Source organism: Suncus etruscus, chromosome 6 (genome assembly GCF_024139225.1).
Source record: "Suncus etruscus isolate mSunEtr1 chromosome 6, mSunEtr1.pri.cur, whole genome shotgun sequence".
Lineage (NCBI taxonomy): Eukaryota > Metazoa > Chordata > Mammalia > Eulipotyphla > Soricidae > Suncus > Suncus etruscus.
The window spans coordinates 13,683,663-13,707,260 of record NC_064853.1 but is presented as its reverse complement, the minus strand read 5'-3'; the positions used below and the strand labels follow the sequence as shown (position 1 = coordinate 13,707,260).

General features: G+C 46.3%; 1 protein-coding gene across 1 annotated transcript in view; it reads left to right on the top strand.

Moving 5' to 3' along the window:
- CACHD1 (cache domain containing 1) overlaps positions 1 to 23,598 on the top strand; it is a 253,662-nt gene that overhangs the window by 228,433 nt on the left and 1,631 nt on the right. Inside the window, exons 17-26 of the mRNA XM_049774383.1 lie at positions 3,017 to 3,139; positions 5,651 to 5,750; positions 5,878 to 5,994; positions 7,862 to 8,022; positions 8,338 to 8,424; positions 9,478 to 9,594; positions 11,778 to 11,929; positions 14,783 to 14,944; positions 15,759 to 15,836; positions 17,493 to 17,594. Of these exons, the coding sequence (XP_049630340.1) occupies positions 3,017 to 3,139; positions 5,651 to 5,750; positions 5,878 to 5,994; positions 7,862 to 8,022; positions 8,338 to 8,424; positions 9,478 to 9,594; positions 11,778 to 11,929; positions 14,783 to 14,944; positions 15,759 to 15,836; positions 17,493 to 17,594 (1,199 nt within the window). The remainder of the gene's footprint in view (positions 1 to 3,016; positions 3,140 to 5,650; positions 5,751 to 5,877; positions 5,995 to 7,861; positions 8,023 to 8,337; positions 8,425 to 9,477; positions 9,595 to 11,777; positions 11,930 to 14,782; positions 14,945 to 15,758; positions 15,837 to 17,492; positions 17,595 to 23,598) is intronic.

Below are 23,598 nucleotides of genomic sequence, written 5' to 3'. Positions count from 1 at the left end.
GCTTTCATTTTCTGGTTTCTGGCCTTGAACTGGACTGAGAAGTAACAGGTCCGAAGAGCAGCCTCAGTTCATGTTGACTTTTCTCATTCATGGAAGTTTCTAGAAGCAGTTCTGCTGAGAGCACAGGGCGGGTTTTTTCTCATTCCTTCTTCCTCCCTTATCAGTGAGTCTTGACAACCAAGCTTCTTCATAAGTGATCATCCTCAGGGCCTGCGGTCTAGCTGTGCATTCTTTGGAGAATGACAGAGCTGGTAGAGATGATGACACATGGTCAGTCAGTGATCAAGGGACTAGGCCCAAGCGTCTTCTAGGAAGCCCCCACAGAAGTACCGCCTACGGTTGTGCTTAAGATTTGCCGCTCAGGCTTGATTTTTCTATGATCTTGATGAGTTGCTATGGAAACGGTGTACATTTCTGAGATGCAGGTGAAAAAAAAATTGTGAATGCCAGCCTTAACCTGGGCAATATATATCTGCTTTCTGCATGTTGATCAGCCTGCTACAGCTGCTGCCAATCCAGCCTAGGGAATTTTGAAACGAAATTCTTTTGTCCTCCCTCAAATTTTGTCTCTTTCACAGAGACTGGGACAGCATTATAGCGAGAACCAGTTTTGTGTGCTGGTCGCTAGCACAAATCTTAGATGGTCTATCTCATTTGAGTCCTGAAGACTTCTAAGCCTGATTTTTAATTTAGGAGATGGGAAGTATAATTCCTTCCCTAGAGCTTCTCAGGGAACTGAATATATTCCATGAAATCCTTGGAGATCTTGAATGCTGAGCAGATCTAAGAAGGCAGTGGTGTACTCTAGTGGTTTAGATGTTTGGGAACCAGAGACACCTGATTTTAAATTCTACTTCTGCTCCTTGTTCACTGGTGATCTGGGCCAGAGACTAAATCTGCCCACCTTGCTGTTTCCTGAGTCTAAAAATGCCTCCTAAGACTTAATTCAAGGAGTAACTGAAATTCTCTGTCCTCAAAAGCACAGTGTTCTTTTAAAATATGAGCATTCAGTAGATGGAATCTGTCACAATTCTCATCGGGAATGTTGTTTGTACTCCAGACTCGTTCCTGGACAATCAGATTTTTGACTGAGCAGGAATGGCTGTAAAGCACAAAGCTGACTTGAACCTGAGACTTGTTCTCCCCAGGGAGAAGCTTCAGTCACAGCACTAACAGAATTGTTTGAGGTCGTGGGCATCTCAAAACTGCCCCACTCACTTGATGTGAAGCACCATTTTAATAGCAAAATCCTGATAGAAAGTTCATCAGGATAGATGATAGAAAGATAGATGATAGAAAGGGACCATCATCCCTTTTTCTGTGGTTTGTTTTATTTTTTTGTTTTGTTTTGGTTTTTTTTGCAAGTAGGGGCTAGTCACAGAAGTAATGTAAATACATATCCATGGAGCTAGAATGATAGTATAGCAGGTAGGAGATTTGCCTTATATGCAGCTAAACCAGGTTCAATCCCCAGAATCCCAAATGGTTCTTCCAATCACTGTGCATTGTCACCCCCTACTTCCCCCCCCCAAAAAAAAGAAATTAGCATTGTGTTGATGATAACCAGAAGGGGGCAGTTGTCTAAATCAAAAAGCACATTTTACTCCGAAACCTCATGTCTTGGATAAACCTTGCAAATTTAATAACAAAAGTATAGCAGTACGATGAAACCTGTCACTATCAATATTACAAATCATGGTGCCTAAAATAAATATTTTTAACCCAGGTTCCACAGAAGTCTACCTCTGTACTCTAGCTAATATTTTCTTAGGGTGCAATTACTCTGAAAGAGGAGTTAACTCGTTCTCTTTTCATGCTTTAGTTATGCTTTAGCTCCTCACCATCTCACTTGGTCCTAGTCACTGCCTTGTAAGTATGTACTGTTATTGTCTCCATTTCCAATTGAGAATAGTGAGAATAAGAATGCATCACAGTAGCCAACAGGTATGGAAACCAACAGGTCCAGGATTGCCCCTGGGTCAGTTGATTCCACAGTTATATCATGTTGTATAATTTATCTTTCTAGGTAAATTAGTTCTTTTTGATTTTGTTTAGTGTTATTTGGAGGCCATAGCTGGCAGTGCTGAGAAGTTCCCTGCTGGGTTTGCACTCAGAAATCACTGCTTGATGGGACTGGAGCAATGGCACAGTGGTAGGGTGTTTGTCTTGCATGCAGCTGACCCAGGACAGACCTTGGTTTGATGCCCAGTGTCCCAATTTGGCCCCCAAACCAGGAGCAATTTTTAAGCACATAGCCAGGAGTAACTTCTGAGCATCAATGGTTGTGGCCCACAAAACAAAGCAAACAAGCAAAAAAAAAAAAAAAAAAAAAAGAAATCACTCCTTGCTGGCCTTGGTGGTCCATGTGGGATGCCGGGGATCAAACCTAGTGGGCTGGATGCAAAGCAAATGTCTTAAATGCTATGCTATCGCTCTGGCCCAAATTAAGTCTTTTTGAGTGTAATGTTTGAAAACAGAGAAAGCACTGGCCTGAGAACAAGGAAAGTGTTGTTCTAGAATGTGAGCCTTGTAGAATAGAATCAACCTGAGAGTTATTGACAGGAAAATAGTCTTTGAGTTTTAAACCAGGAGGTCAACCTTTATGAATTCTATGTTTTTATCAAATGAAGAAGATCGTTTCTTGTCTCAGGGCTTGGAAGGAACCACAATAGTTGTGTATCCAACCTCCCACTAGACCCCTTTCCTACCATAGTCTTGCCAAAGAAGAGCCCCAACCAGTGAGTGTCTGAACATTCCATTTGGAATTAGGGCTATCTCGAGTCCAGAGGCACCCGTGTCTGGGACTAGTCTGATTTAGAAAGGTCTGTCTCTAGTCATCGGTGTGGTTCTATGAGATTCCCGTGTTGTATTGAATCGGTTAATGGATGGTTCACGGAGAGTGGAAAGTATGGCGGAGTACAACTTCTAATAGTCAACAATGTCCTGAAGATGGAGCACAGTTCTCCCCTTTAACTGAAATGCCATGTTTTCTGTTCTTTATCTTTTACACATGAAGCACCCAGCTGTCTTCCGGGCACACTGTAGCAGTGATGGGCATTGACTTCACACTCAGATACTTCTACAAGGTTCTGATGGACTTGTTACCTGTCTGCAACCAAGATGGTGGCAACAAAATCAGGTAAGTGCTTGAAAGACACCAGTTCCCTCTTAGCTGCAAGATTCAAAAGTCATTAGTGTCAGCTGTCTTCAGTTGAATGGTGGCCATATTGTCCTGAGCAAGACCAGATAGTGGTCTGTGGCCAGGGTAGTCAATAAAAACTAGACTTTGTGCTTTATCTTCATTTTCCTAAGCAGCATATTGATGATGATTTGGACTCAGCTCATTAAAAGAAAAGTAACTGCAGGACAGAATTTTCTTGAAGTAAAAAATTAGAGGTTTCCCCAATCTTGGGTATGAGGAAATTCCACAAGGTACTCACCTTGTTGGATTTTAATGGGTTTTTTTGGGGGGTGGGGGGAGGGTAGTGGCATACACCTGGCAATCAATGTTCAGGGATTATTCCTGGCACTTCACTCAGGAATTAATCCTGGTGATGTTTGGGGGGACTGTGTGGGATGCCAGGGATCGAATCTGAGTCTGCCGTACAAGGCAAATATCCTACTCGCTGTGCTATCTTTCTGGCCCTTATTGTGTTAACTTGATTAGTAAAGCAAAGCTTTTGTGAGATGTTTCAGATGTTTAGGCTGGTCCCTTTTACATCACCTGAGAAAGAGGTTCATGAAACTAAAAATCCTTGCCACTGGAATTTCAAAGGAACGTGCATGATCAAAGCAAGAGTGTTCTCTTGACTTAATGCAGGCTACTTTTTAAGATGGCTTTTCTTATTTCAGTCTTATGGGCTACACTTATGTCACTACCCCACTGCCCATTGACACCTTAGTAGGGAAAAGTAGAAGCTGAGACAGGGTAGGAAGAATGTGGAGTAGACCCGAACAGAAAGTAGCCTTGATTAGAGCAATTTCAGCTCAACTTAGTGTTTCCAGCAACTTTCTTTTTGACAGACCACAGAGTGTTGTCTTCTCATTGTGTTTATCATCAAAAAGAAAAAAGAAGTATATGGTTCATTTACAGTGTGTACCTGAGTCAGTGAGATAGTATAGAAGTCTGACTCCTTACCTTGTAATCAGACAATGAAAGTTCAGCCCCTGGTACCACATTATAGTTCCCCCAAATGCTGCCAGGAATGACCATTGAGCACAGAACCCAAAGTAAGCTGAACACTGCCAGGTATGACCCCAAAGCCAAATAGACAGGTTTTCACACACGTATATGCAACCCTATTACTTTGAGCAAAAAATAAATAAAACCACTTTGCACTTGGTCATCTTTGCAAAAGATCTTTTTGTTCTTCATTTTATGGACTGGGTTTGCACATAGCATATTAAATGTGAATATTTACTAAAATGTATTTTAGTGATTTGCCACCTCAAGAATAGATTGGGGGGAAAGGTGGAAAAAAGGGCCAGGCAATTGTACAGGAGATAAGGAACTAGCCTGCTTTGTTTTGTTTCTTTTGGGGGGGAGGTTGGGGTTGGGTTTTGTTGTTGTTGTTTTTCTTGGGCCACACCTGGTGGTGTTCAGGGGTTACTCCTGGCTCTGCATTCAGAAATTGCTCTTGGCAGGTTCAGGGAACCATATAGGATACCAGGGATCAACCCAGGTCGTCCATATGCAAGGTTGTCCTACCCATTGTGCTATCATGCTCGCCCTTGCTTTGTTTTCATGTTTGGTTTTAGCCTTAGGGAGAAGGGGGTTGAGTTTTGAAGTGTTGTGGGGGGGGGGTTTCTGGGGGAGGGGGGTCATACCCAGTAGTGTTCAGGGATTATTCTTGGCTCTACACTCAGGAATCTCAGGAATCCCTCCTGCTGGGCTCAGGGAACCATATAGGATGCTGAGGGTTGAGCCTTGGTTGGCCTTGTAAAAGGCAAGCTCCCTGCCTACTGTACAATCACTCTGGCCCACTTGCCTTACTTTGTGACTAATACAGTTTGAATTTCCCAGTGCTGCATCTGTTCCCCTGAGCACCACCAGGGAGCACTCCTGAGCACAGAGCCAGGAATCACCCCTAGCTGTGGGCCTCCCACTGCCCCTTCAAAAAAAAAAAAAAAAAAAGAGTGCTGGGATCTGATATTACAGCAGGTAGGACACTTGATTTAAACAACTTTCTCTCTATATATAGATTTTTTTGGGTCACACCTAGCGGCACTCAGGGGTTACTTCTGGCTTTGTACTCAGAAATCACCCCAGGCAGGCTTGGGGGACCATATGGGATGCCAGGAATCGAACCAGGTACATCTTGGGTTGGCCTCGTGCAAGGCAAACATGCTACCGCTGTGCTATCATTCTGGCCCCCAAAATCAAATATATTAAAAAATAAATAAGTGCTGAAACACATTATTTGCTTGCAAAAGAGTCCCAAATTCAATCCATCAAACCCTACCATCCATTACAGGGTCCCCAAATACCACCAGCAATGTTCCCCTAAAAAAATAAATATAACATCTTAGCACCTGCCTGCCAACCCTCCTACATGTTTTTTAATGTGTCACTACCCAGAAGCTGGGGTGAAGGCAGTGTTTTAGGGATGGGTACTCTGGGAGCGAGAGTGCAGTGCTTGTTTCATTGCAGGTGCTTCATCATGGAGGACAGGGGTTACCTGGTGGCACACCCCACTCTCATTGACCCCAAAGGCCATGCACCTGTGGAGCAGCAGCACATCACCCACAAGGTATGATGGATGCCCCTGGAGTCAGCCCTTGCCCCATGGGCACCCCTGGAGTCAGTCTTCCCTTCCCCAACCTGTGGTTTCGGGGTCATCTGTCTGTCTACTCACTTAAGTTCTTTGTCCTTGTCAGGAGCCCCTGGTGGCCAACGATATCCTGAATCACCCCAACTTTGTCAAGAAGAACCTGTGCAACAGTTTCAGTGACAGAACAGTACAGAGGTTTTATAAATTCAACACCAGCCTGGTGGTAAGTGGAGGCCTTCCTGCCAGACCCTGTGGCCCCTTCATCACAGCAGGGCCTGGTGAAGTCTGGAGACTTGCTCCTGGCTGTGTTGTGGCCTTGGAATTCAAGCATACATCTCTGGGCCAGAGAGAGAAAACAGTGCAAAAGGCAATTACTTTGCACCTGGCTGGCCGGGTTAGATCCCTGGCACCATATGTGGTCCCTTGAGCACTGCCAAGAGTGATCCCTGAGCATAGAACTAGGAGTATGTCCTGAGTACAGGTGGGTATAGACTGAAAACAACACAGACACACAGACACACACACACACACACACACACACACACACACACACACACACGCGCGCGCGCGCGCGCGCGTTCATTTGAAAAGCCTGGAGTAAAATCTAACATGTTGATCCTCTGCAAAAATTCAGAGGTAGGAGGCATATGAGTTTGTTTATGGGGTTTGGTTTTTCGTCTTTGGGTCCCATCCAGCAGAGCTCAGGATTTACTCCTGTCTTTTGCACTCAATAGTTCGAGTTATTCCAAGATGGAATATTGGCCAGTCCAAGTTGATATGCTTCCATTATGGTGGCAGGCATCTTCCCAGGCGGTGGAAAACTCTGGACCTCCAAGGACACAGCCTGGACCATGGTTCTTAGCATTGGGCTGGCCCTGAACACACATGTGGAAGGGATCTTGTGGAGATCTGGAGTCATTCATGGAAAGCGACGTGGGCCGCTGTGTGCACCGCCCATGCCAAAGGAAGGCCCAGATTCAAGTTCATAGCTTTGGATTCTGGTTTCCTGACACAGTAGCAGAAGTGGCCCTTGTGTGTTCAGGCACCAGAATGAAGGAAGGAATTGATTAAGTATTGAGCTGCATTGATTAAATATTCTTTTAATGATTAGAAAAGCTGCAACTTTCTGGGCCAGAGCAATAGCACAGTGGTAGGGCATTTGTCTTACACTCTGCCAACCTGGGACTGGCCCGGGTTCAACTTCCGGCCTCTCATACGGTTCCCTCAAGCCTGCCACAAGCAATTTCTGAGTGCAAAGCCAGGAGTAACTCCTGAGCAGCTTTGGGTGTAGTTTCCCCCAAAAAATAAAAAAGAAAAGCTGCAATCATTTATTCGAATTTAATGATCAATTTATATAAATATCAATTTATAATGATCAATTTAATGATTAATTTATCATTAAATCATTTATTCTAAATTTGGGGGAACAGAGATTCCCCAACTTTTTTTTTTTGTGGGTCACACCCGGCAGTGCTCAGGGGTTATTCCTGGCTCCAGGCTCAGAAATTGTTCCTGGCAGGCACGAGGACCATACGAGGTGCCGGGATTCGAACCGATGACCTCCTGATTGAAAGGCAAATGCCTTACCTCCATGCTATCTCTCCAGCCCCAGATTCCCCAACTTTTTTGGCATACTTATGTGTTACAAAGGAATGATTACAGAATTGTAACAAAAAATTGGCCTGTGAGGGGAGCAGAGAAATAACACAGCAGATAAGGCACTTGTTTTGCATGCAGTTGGCCAAGGTTTGATAGTCAGCATCCCATATGGTCCCCCGAGCCTGCCAGGAGTGATCCCTGAGCATAGAGCCAGGAGTATTCCCTAAGCATGGTCCCAGTTGACCCCCCCCCCCCGCAACTATGTTGGTCTGTATATGCATAGGTAAAAAGAATAAACAGTATCTACACAATTATGAGATGAGAATCAAATTCTGACTGATGGTCAATGAATCACTTTCAAACGTTGACTTGGTGACTACATTCCTTGCACTTCTGTTGGCATGAAGACAGTTAACTGCCTTTTTAAGCAGCTGACTATGTTCACAACAGGGTGGCTGAGTGTTTCCCAGCTCTGTCCCCTCTGATTGCAGGGGGATTTGACAAACCTGGTCCACGGAAGCCACTGTTCCAAGTACAAACTGGCCAGAATCCCTGGCACCAATGCATTCGTGGGCATCGTCAACGAAACTTGTGACTCTCTTGCCTTCTGTGCCTGCAGCATGGTGGACCGGCTCTGTCTCAACTGTCACCGGTAAATATGCGAGAAATTTACTTACTGTCTGTGTGCCAGGCTGCAATGGCATCTGGCGCGTGAAGAAGAGAGTGTAAAGTGTGTGCTTGGGAAATGAGAAAACTATCTGCAGGCCCCTTGGTGGTATCTGTGGTATTATTGTCCCCAAACAGTAAGAATGTTGACCTTTGGCCAATGTTGTTCGTTGGTTTTTTTTATTGTCCCTTTTAATGAGCTCACCCCTCTTTATTTTGCTTTCCCTGGTACCTGTCCCTAAATAGGTGGGTTCTCAGCTATCTTTGTGGTAACTTCCTTTTTGTTTGATTTTTTTTTCAGGATGGAGCAGAATGAATGTGAGTGTCCCTGTGAATGCCCGTTAGAGGTGAACGAATGTACTGGCAATCTCACCAATGCAGAGAACCGGTAAGAAGTGTTGGGGTGCTGGGATCCTAGGCTTGAGGCACTTGCCTTGCAGATGACCAGCTTTGGTGCAATCACAGCATCAGTCATATTCCACAAGCACCAACAGAAGTGATCCCTGAGCAGAGAGCCAGGAAGTTTGCCCTGAGTACTGCTGGGAATAGCTTCCAGATATAACCCAAAATCCAAAAACTAGTTCATGGGATCTATCTGCCTGGGATACGTTGCATACACTGGACCTCTTGGTTATAGATTCATCTGTAATTAAGGTGTTCAAAGATGGTTTTCTGCTGACAAAGTTGCCTTGTGAGCTAGCTTGCAAGTTGCAGAGTGTGCTGGGCTGAGGTCTCTTTTTAGATTCACATATAAATGCTGGAAAAGTCTTAAGAGCACGTACATGGGGACTGAGAGATGGTACAAGGGTAAGGCACTGACTTTGCACTCTTGCATCTGGGCATTGCTTAGTTCCCCTGACATCACCATAGAGACTGGGGCCCAGGGCCTAAGCAGCACCCACATCCTCAGACCCTAATTCTGAGCTGCCTGCTGGCCCAGTGGTCACATATCCCTCTGAAGGGTCCCTGGTTGGACAGCACTCAAAAGTAGGGACAGCTAGCCAACTGGAGAAACGATCCTGACTTCTCAGTTCATCCCCTATTTATTCGGATCTGAACAGCGCACCCCCCCGCCCCCAATCTGGAAGATCGTAGGTGGGAAAGCAGGCAGGGAAACAAATATCGAAGAGAAATATTATGAAAGCCTCTATCTACGTAACATAAACTGTTTATAATTGTTCTCTGCAAAAAAGATTTAGAATAGGGCGTGATAGCTCAGATGTGACGTGGCTGCATCCTTGTTTGGTGATGCCTATGATTTCCTGCTTTATGTTTGTTTGTCAGTATGAACAAGTGAAGGAAAGCTCAGTGCACCTCCATGATGTCAGACTGAACGTCCTGTTGAATCTCAGAACTAGGATGAAACCCGGATCAGCCGAGACTAGCAGGCCAGGGACCCATGTGTGGCGTGGATTTTAACCTCAGACTTGTTCCTTCCCAGAAACCCAAGCTGTGAAGTCCACCAGGAGCCAGTGACGTACACCGCCATGGACCCCAGCCTGCAGGATGCGCTGCCCCAGTGTGTGAATAGCAGGTGCAGCCAGAGGCTGGAGAGCGGGTAAGCCAGAACAGGGCTTTGTGCCCATCCACTGAGGTGCTAGGAACAGAGTCCAGCAAGGACCAATGACCTGCAGCCTTCTTGAGAGTATATAAAAAAGTCTCTCTGGGCCAGAACAATAATACCTCAGGTAGGGCACTTAACTTGCATGAGACAAGCCCAGGTTCAATCCCTGGCACCCAATATGGTTCATTGAGTACAGAAGTAGGAGTAAGTCCTGAGCAACACCATGGCGTGGCTCCAAAACAAAAAACAACCAACAGAACCTTCATCAGAAGAGAGAAATGACAGGGCCAGAGGGATAGCACAGTGGGTAGGGCATTTGCCTTGACACAGATGACCCAGATTCTATCCTGGCATCCCATATGGTCCCCCAAGCCTACCAAGAGTGACTTCTGAGCACAGAGCCAGGAGTAACCCCTGAGTGAAGCCTGGTGTGGCCCAAAAACCAAAAGAGAGAGAGAGAGGAGAACTAAAATCTTTAGGAAGAGAGAAAGCTCAGGGCCTGCAAGAGATAAGTGAGATCCTTGCACCAACTGTCCCTTGAGCATCCCAGGAGCCCCAAAGTCAGAAAACTAAGCCCTGTTGGTCTTTCAGAGTCAGCCAGACTTTCATGAGTCTGTCCCTCTACCAGGTTTAATGCTGTTGGATTTCCACTTGCTAATTGGCATGTACATCCTATGGCTGGAAAACAGGTGTGGGTTCAGATCAGCTCTGGAAGAAGTGGAGCTCAGGGCCCAGTGCCCAGGGCCAGCCCAGTGATGTAGGCGCCATGGGAGGGGATGGAGCCACTGGCAAGCTTTGTTATTCTTTCTCAGGAAGCAACTTCATGTCCTTGCTCCTGGCAGAACTCAGGACTGGGCATCTTAAGAATAGTGTGGGAGGGAAACTAAGAGGATGCCAGTGGGGTGAACCGTATATTGTTGCTGCATTTTGGCAATTAAAGAAGCAGAGTGAGCTGATAGAAGAAGCATTTAGTTTTGGGAACAGACGAGGAGCATCAGGTCAATTAATTAGAACGTGCAATTACTCAAAGTCTCTTTATGGTAGGAAACCATATAGATGCTCTCAGAGCCCAGATGTACTTTCCATATCCAAAGGTCTAAGAAACTGGCAATAAACTAAAGCCTCTTTGGGATTGGAGAGATAGTGCAGGAGTTAAGGCACTTGTCTTGCACACAGCCAGCCCTGGTTTCATTCCTGGTACCACATAAGGTCTCCTGAGCACAGAACCAAGAGAAAACCCTGAGCACCGCAGGATATCACCCAGAATCCCAGACACAAAGGAAATCTAACTAGAACAATATTTTCTAGATTTATTTGACCTTTTTTTTTTTTTTGGTTTTTGGGTCACACCCGGTAGTGCTCAGGGGTTACTCCTGGCTCTACACTCAGAAATCTCCCCTGGCAGGCTCGGGGGACCATAATGGGATGCCGGGATTTGAACCACTGACCTTCTGCATGCAAGGCAAACGCTTTACCTCCATGCAATCTCTCCGGCCCCTTTTAAATTTTTTTTGACCATTTTTTTCTTTTTTTTGTTTTTTGTTTTTTGTTTTTGGGCCACACCCAGCGGTGCTCAGGGGTTACTCCTGGCTGTCTGCTCAGAAATAGCTCCTGGCAGGCACGGGGGGGGGGGGGGGGGGGGGTGCGGCATATGGGAGACCGGGATTCGAACCAACCACCTTTGGTCCTGGATCGGCTGCTTGCAAGGCAAACACCGCTGTGCTATCTCTCCAGGCCCCATTTTTTTTCTTTTTAATGACAGCTCATCTTGAAGGGTTTTTTTTATTTTCATTTTTATTTTATTGAGACCATTGTGATTTACAAAGTCCTTCATTGGTGGGTTTCAGACATATAATGAATCAGGGCCAATCTCACCACCAGTGTCGACTTCCTACCGTCAGTGTTCCTCATTTGCATCCTACACCCACTTGGAGGTTTTAATGTGATTTTGCATGATCTCCATGTAATCTGCCACACATGATTTTCATGCATTTCTCCCCATTTTTCATTGCTGAGAATGCTATGCGTCCCATCCCCAGTCCAGACTATAGCGCTTCTCATAGTATATGACAAAGAAATTAAATGCAACCAATTAGAACCCCAAGTTCCTGCTACTCCCTCATCCCAACCCTGCCTTCCAGAACATTCCAGAATCTCTTATGTGGTCTCTCTGTCAGGGATTGTTTTGGGGTGCTGGACTGCGAATGGTGCATGGTGGACAGCGATGGGAAGACTCACCTGGACAAATCCTACTGTGCTCCCCAAAAGGAATGCTTCGGTGGGGTTGTTGGAGCCAAGAGTCCCTACATTGATGACATGGGAGTGATAGGTATGTTGGGGCCTAAGGGGGGGGGGGAAGAGGAATTTTCGTGGTGAATGTGATTCTTAGCTACATTCCTGCCAGGCTCTCTGGGGATTCATTTCTCTGCTTCCTTACTTTTTTTCTGTTGATTCTATTTTGTTTGTTTGTTTATTGTTTGGGGGGTTTTTTGGTTTGGTTTGATTTTGGGTTTTTTTTTTTTTTTTTTTTTTTTTTTTTTGGTTTTTGGGTCACACCCGGCAGCGCTCAGGGGTTACTCCTGGCTCTGCACTCAGAAATCGCTCCTGGCAGGCTTGAGAACCATATGGGGTGTCGGAGATCGAACCCAGGTTCATCCTGGTTAAGCCACGTGTAAGACAAATTCCCTACTGCTGTGCTATCGCTTTAGCCCTTGTTTGTTTGGTTTTGGGGGTCAAACCTGACCCTGCTTATGGTTTTCTCCCCACAGCCTCAGGGGACCATATGGGATCCCAGGGATTGAACCTACATCAGCTGTGTGCAAGGCAAAATGCCTTCCTTACCCTGTCCATTGTTCTGCCCCCCCCCCCCCTGTAGCTTCTACTTACAGCACCAAGCAGACATTTTTTTCACAGTGAGGCAGGCCACTGATTTCAAGGCAGCTACCATGCATCGTGGGCAGGCCTAGAATTTATTCTTTCTTTCTTTCTTTCTTTTAATTTTATTGAAGACAAAGATGCAAAGAAAGGACAAGGTGAAGTTACAGTGAGGAGGCAATTACCCATCCACAGAATTCTCAAAGAAATCCTCTTGCTGACACCTTAATTTTGAATTTTCAGCCAAAAAAACATTAAGAAAAATAAAACAATACATGCACATTTACTTTGTCCCTTGAGCCCCCAGATTGTAGTACATTATAACATTTCTTAGCAATCCAAAGCCACAAAATTTATGCAACTCCTTTAACATGAAAAGCTATAGTATTGTTGACATAATTGATCATAATACATTATGATTATTAGGAGCACAGCAAAGATGGTGTTAGTGTGGAAATTGTTTGCATAGCCCAGCAAAATATAGGGGGCATGGAAAGGAAAAGCCTTGGCCTAAATACAAGAAGACCCTACCCCTGAAGTTTTCTGGCATAAGTCCAACTCTAGGCTCTAGGCATATTAGGTTGTCCAACCCAAATCATTGTCTGTAGTGCCAATATACTTTTATTTTTCACACAGTCACTGTTGTTGGTGTCAGGTTTCTGTAGCCAAGGATCTTGGAATATGTCCAAATCCTATATAAAAGTCAGGATGATGCAGAGCACCCTTTAGTTTCACTCACAATTAGAGGGTGATGCAGAGAGCTCAGTCCTGAAAGCAGGTCGTTGTTGTATAAATATAAAGTTTATATTAGAACCAAGTCAATTGGATTGTTGGACTTGTTCTAGCGTCCCCATAGGCACCAATCTTACCATGTGCTATTGTTCTTCCTTTGCATAGACACATTAAAATGGGAAATTATATACAAACACGTTCTTATCTAATAGAGATGGGAATACACAAATCTTGTAATGCAGTAGGACCTTACACCCTGAACATTGTCATTAAGACCTGGCTCAGGCCTCAGAAGAATGGGCATTGTCCATTTACCCCTGAACCAGGGATGCCATCTACAAAACAACCACGGTTGTGTACTACATCACCTGAAAGCAATCCTCTGCCAGGGAAGACCCTACCACTGCTCTGGCATAGACCTATTCAACAGAGACTTCCCTTTAACACACAGAGGACTTATTCTTTATTTTTTAATACATATCTTTAAGAACCATGATTGCAAGCATGTTTATAGTTGGGTTTCAGGATAGATAGATAGATAGATAGATAGATAGATAGATAGATAGATAGATAGATAGATAGATGGAATTTATTCTAAGGGGACATGTTCTAGGCACTGTCATGCCTGCTGCTATGTGCATGGCTCAGCTGTGAGTTCCAGCAGTGTGTGTCCCTTCCCAAAAAAACACCTGAAGTTTCCCACTATGATTTTTACCAGGCAAGGGATAAAGCATTAATCATCTAAATCCCCCATGTAGAACTCATAAGAAGCCAGAGCTGCCCTACTCCAGAGCTTAGGGTGTGGAACAAAAACCTCGCAGGGATGGAGCCGGACATCCTCATAAAAGCACATAAACGCCATTGCGAGTTTCCCGACATGTCTCACATTTGCACAAACTCCCAAGGCTTAGCTGCTAAGCAGTCATGTTTTTTTAACCGGCATTTAATGCCTGGGTTTGAACACCACCACTAAGCCTCCTCAGGCTTAGTCGCAGAAGAAAACAGGGTTCTGAGCTCACATCTTGCTCCTGAACCCCATTAGTTCATAGCCAGAGTATCAGGACGCCTCACTGTGCACTTGTCATGGCTTCCAGTCTGAGCAGTGCAAGGTTTAAAGAGTGCAGGGTACCAGGGTAATTGCTCAGAGGTTGGTGCACATGTGTGGCATGCACAAGGTCCTGAGTGTGATCCCTGACACTGTATGAGCCAGGTGTTGCCAGGTATGGCTCACCTGGGAGGCAGGACTGAGTAAATAGAACAGAATGAAAGGCCTCACCTGAAATGTGTCTGCACCTGGGCTGGTGGCGCCCATAGCAGCAGCTCTGTTTTGAGATCCTGCAGAGAGGCTCACCCCCAGGTATCTCCTCTCTTCCAAGACACGTGGGCATCATCTCAGCCCAGGCACTGTGGATACCTACTCTGTTACCCTACAGACCCTTGAGAGCCGCTGGCAAGCAAAGCTACCCTTCCCACCCGGTGATGTGGAAGCTTGAAGCTGCTAAGCTCTCTCCTGAGCAAGCCCAGCCCTGCCACTATCTGTCCAGTAACCCTCTGTCTATCTGTTTTTTTCCTCAAGGGGACGAGGTGGTCACCTTGAACATGATCAAGAGTGCGCCCGTGGGCCCTGTGGCTGGAGGTATTATGGGCTGTATCATGGTCCTGGTCTTGGCCGTGTATGCCTACCGCCACCAGATCCACCGCCGCAGCCACCAGCACATGTCGCCTCTTGCTGCCCAAGGTGAGAGCAGGGAAGCCCCAACTTCTTAGGAGGGACCCCTCCAGGGCTGGAAGGGCAGCAGTGAATGATGGGAGTCGCTGAATATGATGGGGTACATGGACAGGCCCCCGAGTAAACTTCATCTTACAACTCACACTCCTCTAGAGTTTAAATCTCTCAGCTACTCTAGGACTCTACAGAAAACATCTGGATCCCTTAACATCTCAGACAGACAGACAAACACATACCCACATATACATAAACACACACACACACACACACACACACACGTGGAAATCTGTCCTTCCCTAGCTCCAGTGTGCCAGCAAAATGCGGGGTGAGTCCAAGACCCCATCTCTGAAGGCAAACACATGACTCAAGCCTCTCTGGACAGGTGTGTTCAACAGGCCTGTCCCCACTTTCCAGGCAGGCTGGTTAAGTCTGTGACAGCCCGCTAAAAGGGGTGCCTGACCAGGACAAAATGGGTGACTCTGGGGGAGGAAAGATGAGCCTGATTCTAAGAACAGCTATGGTGGGGATGACATAGACCTGGGGACCCCCATTCCCTGGGGAAGCTCTCTTACCTTCCATTGGGTATGTGGTTCATCAGCGGTCAACCTTGGCCTTGGACTCTGTGTCCCCTCCCCATCCAGTCCCTGAATAGAGGCCTGAAGGTCCTCCTTTTTTTTCCCCTCACATCTTCCTTTTCCCCTAACACCTCCACGACAGCCCCTGATGAACCAACACTGGCACCCAGCCAGCCCCTGGCAGGAGAGACAGGCAGGAGATGCTGTCTGATTAAATAGTCATGTTCTCTCTCTGATACCCGGGCTAGAAATGTCGGTGCGGATGTCCAACCTGGAGAACGACCGAGATGAAAGAGACGATGACAGCCACGAGGAGAGAGGCATCAGTGAGTGTACGGGTCTCCCGCGGAGCCTGGCAGGACGCTCATCCACAGTTCGGGTCCCTCCCGTGACCTGGGCTTGTGCTCAACAGAAGCAGCTTTGACATGCAGACATCCCACCCCCCCCCCTCACCCCTCATTTCTGTCAAACAAAGTGAAGATATTTTGTTTTAGAAAATCCCAGGGAGGGTTTCCTGCTCAACTTTTTGGCCTTAAATAAGTGCTTCCACCTAAAATGCTTCCCCTTTTTTCTGCCTCATTATTTGGCAGCCATGATACAAGTAAAACCCTAAGAGATGTCCAGGAAGGAAAGCATGTCTGTGTATAGGGGATTTGTGCATGTTGAGGTACTGTGGCCCTCCATGACACAGCTGCCTTCATGGGCCCTGGAGGAGGGGCAGAAAGAGGTCTATGACACCCCAGTCCTGTCATCAACTACCCCTTCCTCATAATTTAAAAGCAGGAGCCAGAGTGATAGTAGAACAACCAAGAGGACGTTTGCCTAGCATGTGACTGACCCAGGTTCTATCTCTGGCATCCCATATGGTCCCCTAAGAACTACCAGGAGTGATTCCTGAGTGCAGAGCCAGGAGTAACCTCTAAGACCACTGGGTGTACCCCAAAAACAAAACAAATCCCCCAAAGTCATATAATTTAAAAGCAACTTTCAAGGGCCAGAACGGAGAGAATACATGGGAAAAGCATTTGCCTTGTATGCTCCCAACTCAGGTTCAATCCCCGACACCACATACAGTCCTCCAAACCCAAGCAGTAGTGATCCCTAAACACAAAGGCCAGGAATGGACTCTTGAGTCTTGCCAGTTCCACCAGTCTTGTAATCCCCGTACCCCCCCCCCCCCCGAAAAAATAGAAATGGCTTTCTGTGGCCTAAGGGATCATACAGTGGGTAGGGCTCTTGCCTTGCATAAAGCCAACCCCAGTACTATCCTTGGAACCCAAATGGTCCCCTAGATCTCAGTGGGTACAATCCTAGATAAACCACTTCCACGCAGCATTGCTGGCCTGGCTGAGAGAATTCCTGGTCCTGCAAACCCCTAGTAGCAACACATCCTTGGGCCTGGCATGGCAGTTGGGCCTCCTGACTGCTTAGAACGCCCCCCAAAATAATTAATATTTTAATTTTGAGGTCCACACACAACTGCTAATGTTTAGCCTATTATGTTATTATTTAGCATATTAATTATTGTTATTATTAACAATGAGTACAAGATTACATGTGTTGGGAGATTTTTCTGTGTTGTTTTATTTGGGGGTTAGGGTATTTTTTTCTTTTTGAGCCACACCCAGTGTTGTTCAAGGGTTACTCTTGGTTCTGCACTCAGGATTCACCCAGTGTACTCTGAGGACCACTTGGGATGCCAGGGATTGAATCTCAGCCTTACTCGATGAACAATTCCTCCAGCCCATTTATTGGGCCACACCTGGCATTGCTCAGGGCTTACTCCTTGCTCTGCACTCAGGGACAACTCCTGGCAGGCTTAGTGGTCCATACAGGATGCTGAAATCAAACACAATTCAATTGCATGCAAGACAAGTTTCCTACCCACTGTGCATTTCCCCTGCCCATGTGTGTATCAGAGCCCACTGAGACCACAGCAGATGCTGTGTAAACTGACCATCCTATCCTTGCATCCTCACCAGTCAGCAACACCCGATTCATCGCTGCAGTTATTGAACGGCATGCGCACAGCCCTGAGCGGAGACGACGCTACTGGGGTCGCTCGGGGACTGAGAGTGACCATGGTAAGTCCGGCTCCTTCTGATCCAGCCCACATGCACCTCAGTTACCCTACAAGTTAGAAGCCTTATTCCCTTTTGCTTTTCAGTAAGTTGCCATCTTGGCAAGCCTGACCACTTGCACTTTTTGTGGGCAAACAGTCATCTCACCTTTTATCTCCAGCAGGATGTGGGCCCTTGACACTGAATCTGGAATATTGTCTCTTTGTATATGCCTTTCAGCTTGTTAGTTAAGTTGATTCCAAGGTATTTGATTTTCTAAGGCACAATTGTGAATGGTATTTTTATTGGTATTGTGTTTTGTTTTGTTGGGTCATACCTGGCTTTGCTCAAGAATTATTCCTGGCTCTGTGCTTAGGGATTATTCCTGGCAGTGCTTGGGGGATCATATGGGATGCTGGGGATCAAACTCAGGTAGGTTGCCTACAAGGCAAATGCCCTACCCACTATGCTATTGCTTTAGCCCCAAGGTATTGTTTTTCTTCTTTCATTATTTGAATATTAAAAAATCATGAATTTTTGCATCCCGATTTTGTAGCCTGCCACCTTACTGTGGAAATATATTATTTCTAGAAGCTTTAGTTTTTTGGTTCAGGGGTTATCCTAGCTCTGCACTAAAAAAATTACTTCTGAAAGACTCGGGACCATATGAGATGTTGAGGATCAAACCTGGGTCAGCCACAAGCAAAGCAAACAACCTAGCCCTGTGCTATCACTCCGGCCCCCTAGAAGCTTTTGTGTAGTCTTTGAGATTTTCTAAATATAGTATTCTATCATCTGTAGACAGTAAAGGCTTGGCTTCTTTCCTTCTGTGGATACCCTTGATCTTTTTCTTGCCTAATTGTTATGGCAAGTACTTCCAATCCTATAATTGAGTGGAGGCAGCGAGAATGGGCAGCCATGTCTTGTGCCAGATCTTAGCAGAAAAGCTTGTAGTGGTTGTTTTCCTGATTGAGGCTAACATTTGCCTGGGCTTGTGGTAAATGCTTTGACTATACTGAAGAAAACTCCTTCAATCCCCATCTTATTTAGAGTTTTTATCATGAATGGATGCTGGCTGGAACATTGTCTACCCTAAAGTGTTCTCAAGTGCTTGTGGGATGCTCAGAAAGGATCAGGCTGAGTGGCAGCTGAGCAGATAACAAAAATGGCCATCTGCACTCCAGGCCACTTTCTCAACTCCACAGTGCCCACCCGGTTTGTCATATCTAGCATCAGCTCCTTGGCACCTTCTGGAAGGTTTAGATTTCCCATCATGGAAGGTCTCTTCATTTCTCAGCTAACATTGGCATTACATCCTCCATAACTAGTTCCTGGGGCCGGAGAGATGGCACAGTGGTAGGTCATTTGCCTTGGATGTGGACAATCTGGGACAGACCCAGATTCAATCCCTGGCATCCCATATGGTCTCCGGAGTCTGCCAGGAGTGATTTCTGAGCACAGAGCCAGGAGTAAGCTCTGAGTGCCTCCGAGTGTGGCCCATTAAAATAATAATAATAATAATAATAACTAGTGCCTTTCTCTAAATGCATCCTCAAATCCTGGTGCCTGTTGCCTCTGCATTCTCCACACTGGCACTAAGGATGGGGGGATGGTTTCAAGCTGTTTTTTCGCGCTTGTGCTGCAGAATACAAGTGTGCCCATGTCAGCACCCCTCTCCCCCCTTCCCTACAGCGCCAGCTCCTCAGACTCTCTTTGGAAACAGCCGGAGTCTCACTTGTCAGGCTGGGCCCTGAATCTGGCTTTTCAATGCCATTGTTCCCACCAGCAAAATGAAACTGGTTTTCTGGGAGAGTCAAAGCAGGACTTAAAATTTTTTCCATCACTCTGACTTTCTGTAGGTTTTTTTATTCCCCCTTCTAAAATCCTTTTGAAGCTGCATCGATTCCTTCCGCTAGGCAGTTCTGCCTCTCTTTTGAATAATAAAGCAGGGCTGAGGCTCTCGAAGCTGCACAGAAATAATTTCTTATTCAGCAGAAACACTCACTCCTGCCTGCCTGGCTCCCCAGTTGAGAGGGCTCCTGTGCAGACAGTGGCAAGGGGAAGATTCCCATCTGCCGATAGCGTCTCCTTTGTCTTAGCAACACAGCGCAAGCAGCGACTGCCTGGATAAAAGTGAGGGTTGCAGTGTCAGGGTTTGAAAGCTGCGAACTCTAGCTTAGGGCTTGTTTTGCATTTCCCACTGTAACTGGATCCTGGTTCTGCCCAAGAAATGAAAATGTAGACTGTGCCTCGCTGAAGAAATGGATGGCACAGGCAAGCCTCCTGATTCTGAAGCACTCCCAATTGGGTAGCTTTTGTTTGTTTGTTTGTTGTTTGTTTGTTTTGTTACTCCTGGCTCTACACTCAGAAATCACTCCTGGCAGGCACGGAGGATCATACGGGATACTGGGATTCGAACCACTGTCTGTCCTGGGTCAGCCACATGCAAGGCAAAAGCCCTACTGTGCTGTCTCTCCGGCCCCAATTGGGGCAGGTTATCAGTGTCCTGCCATTGTAGGAAGACCCTTGGTAGGGGGTACATGGTGACTCTGAGGTCTTGGCCACACCTTGAGGAGAAACTGCCTCTGCATATAAAACAAGGCCATCAGGTGCTCGAGAGAGATGGTAAAGCAGGTAAGATGGTTGCTTTGCTCACAGCAGACTCGGGTTCGATCCCTGGCCTCTTATATAGTATCCCACGCACCACCAGAAGTAACTGTTTAGCACAGAGCCAGAAATAATGCGTGAGTACCACTGGGTGCAGCCTTTTCATTCTGTTTTGTTTTAGTTTTTTTGTTTTTTGTTTTGGGATGACACCCAGCAATGCTCAGGGGGTAACCCCTGAGCACTGCTGGGTGTGCCCCTTCCCAAAAAAGATGCCTTTCTATCTACCTTTCTTAGAAAATTATCCCATTTTTATTATGTGAATTTTTTTTTTTTTTTTTTTGGTTTTTGGGCCACACCCGTTTGATGCTCAGGGGTTACTCCTGGCTATGTGCTCAGAAATCGCCCCTGGCTTGGGGGGACCATATGGGACGCCGGGGGATCGAACCGCGGTCCTTCCTTGGCTAGCGCTTGCAAGGCAGACACCTTACCTCCAGCGCCACCTACCCGGCCCCTATTATGTGAATTTTTTAAAACACCATTCCTTATACTAACTTACAATTTTACTGTCCTGGGTTGGCTGTGTGCAAGGCAAACACCCTACCACTGTGCTATCCCTCCAGCCCCAGTTGTCAGTTTTCTTTTCTTTTCGGTTTTGTTTTTTTGTTTTTTATTTTTGGACCACACCTAGTGACACTCAGGAGTTACTCCTGGCTCTGCGCTCAGAAATCACTCCTGGCTTGGGGAACCACATGGGACATCGGGGTATTGAACCGAGGTTCATCCTAGGTTAGCAAGGCAAACACATTACCACCTACATCACCGCTCCAGCCCCAGTTGTTAGTTTTCTTAAAGGAGTGCAAGGAAGATGGTGTAGAGAGAGTTTTATCTTCAAGTAAATCATGGCAGGCCCCAGGGGAAGGTGACTTGGGGTTCATGTACAGCTAGTGGAATTGTAGCCTCTGGTGATTTGCTTTTCAGTGAGATATTGTCCTGGTGAGTCTGACTTTGTCACACATGAACAAAGACTATCAGGATAAAATTTGCCTATGGGACTCAAACAGCAGTAGATGCTAACAGTAGATGCTTCCATGGTGCCAGGTTCCATTCCCCTTATCCTACATGGTCTCAGAGTTTCGCCAGAGTGCACTCCTGAGTACAGAGCCAGGAGTATCCGTGAGCATCACCAGGTGTGGCCCCAAAACAATAACAAAACAAAAAACAAACAACATCAGAATGCTATTCAGGCTCCAGTTTTAAATGTATCTGTTTTAAATTTGTATAACTTAGGGCCCTGAGAGATAGCACAGCGGCATTTGCCTTGCAAGCAGCCAATCCAGGACCAAAGGTGGTTGGTTCGAATCCCGGTGTCCCATAGGGTCCCCCGTGCCTGCCAGGAGCTATTTCTGAGCAGACAGCCAGGAGTAACCCCTGAGCACCGCCGGGTGTGGCACAAAAACAAAAACAAAAACAAAAAAGTTGTATAACTTAGACAACTCAAAATACATTATTTGAAGAGTAGCCGCCTTTCAAAACACTTTTTTGTTTCGTTATTTTTTTGTTTGTTTGTTTGGGCTCTGCATTCAGGAATCCCTCCTGGCACGCTTTGGGGCTCTCCTGGGGTACCAGGAATTGAGCCAGGTCTGCCACGTGCAAGACAAGTGCCCTCTCCATTGTACTATATCTTCAGGCCCCTCAAGACTGTTTTGTTTGTTTGTTTGTTTGTTTGGGGCCACACCCGGCAGCACTGAGGGGTTACTGCCAGCTCTGAGCTCATAAATTGCTCTTGGCTTGGGCGACCATATGGGATGCCAGGGATCGAACCCAGTCTGTCCTGGGTCAGCCAATTGCAAGACAAACACCTTACCACTCCAGACCCCCCTCAAAACATATACTAAGACCATTTCTCAGCACCCAGTTTGCTCATGAGCAGAGTCAAAAAAAAGTTTCTGCCTCTATGCTCGTGATGCTGTTTTTGTTTTTGCCCATTGTTTCTCTGGAAAAGATCATGTCCTATGTTTTCCTCGTTGAGAATCTGTTTCTCATTAGAAACGCTATGCAAATGGATGCCAAACAACCCTTTCTCTTAGTAAAAGGGAAAGTTCTCCACTGATGCAACAGAAATTCCCAGAAAAAAACCTTTACTTTCCTCCCGGTGTGTGTTATATTCTGCATTTACCCATCCTGACCACAAGGTGGGGAAAGGAATCTCCAGCAGAATCTCTCTTCCCTTTCTGGCCTGGTTTCTTAGGAACCAGCAGTTAAATCTATGCACAGGATGTGGAAAATCTTCATCTTGCTGCTTTATTCTTTAGGGACTCCTGGCCTCCCTCCTGAAGCCTCTTTGCCTCTCAAGATCGCCTTTGCATACATTTTCCTGTATGCACCTTTAGACCCAGAAGGAAACGTTGCCTGTAAACGTGTTTGTAAATATCCCGTGTGTTTTGAGTACCGCTTCCTGGCCTGTGAGTCAGCACAACACGGAACCCGGGAGCCAGCCTTAGTGCGTGGGGAACCACGAGCCACAGAATTGCCTTGTACTGAGTAAACATTCAATTAATCCCTTAAGTGGCAGCTGGTATTTGGCGTGCTCCTGCCTCTGTGCAGCTGGCACCGCCCGCTCTCCAGATTTCCATTCATTCTGGAAAAGAGAGAAAGCCTAAGCTAGTGGCTGGGGGGGCTTGAGCAGAAACCTTCCATGAGGGGTCAGAGCTATAGCTCAGCGGTGGGAAGGATGGGAGATAGATTGGGGGGGGGAGAGGGAGAGAGAGGGGGAAAGGGAGGGAGAGAGAGAGAGATGCCTTTCAAAGGTCTCAAGGATGCAAAAAAGGCCAAAGCAATAACACAGTAGTAGGGTATTTGCCTTGCACACAGCTGACCCAGGACAGACCGTGGTTCAAACCCCAGCATCCCATATGCTCCCCCAAACCTTCCAGGAGTAATTTCTGAGTCCAGAGCCAGGATTAAACCCTGAGCAGTGCCAGGTGTGCTCCCCCCCCCAAAAAAAAGCCTCCCACTAATCAAACACAACAGAATGGCCCCCAAATAGGGGTTTCTGCTGCGGTTTTCATCTAAGACCAGATGAAATGGGGAAAACTCTCCTCCCACCTCAAGTTACTAGGTATAGATCCAAGGCCTGAGACCAGATAGGTTCTCAGCACCCTGGACTCCAAGTTCAAACCCCTGGTAGGGCCAAGTGAATCCTCTTGGATTATTTGGCTTATTTGATGAGACTGAGACATGGGGAACTAAGGTCACAGACCCACAAGGGCACTCACTGGGAAGAGGGTAGGTTGAGGGTGAGGAATGGGCTTAATAAGCCTCTGTTTGTACAAATCTTGTGTGGAATAAAGATAGATAAGTCTCTCTTTCCCTCTGAGCTATTAGTGTCAGTGCCTGTTCAGCGACTCACACTTGAATCTGG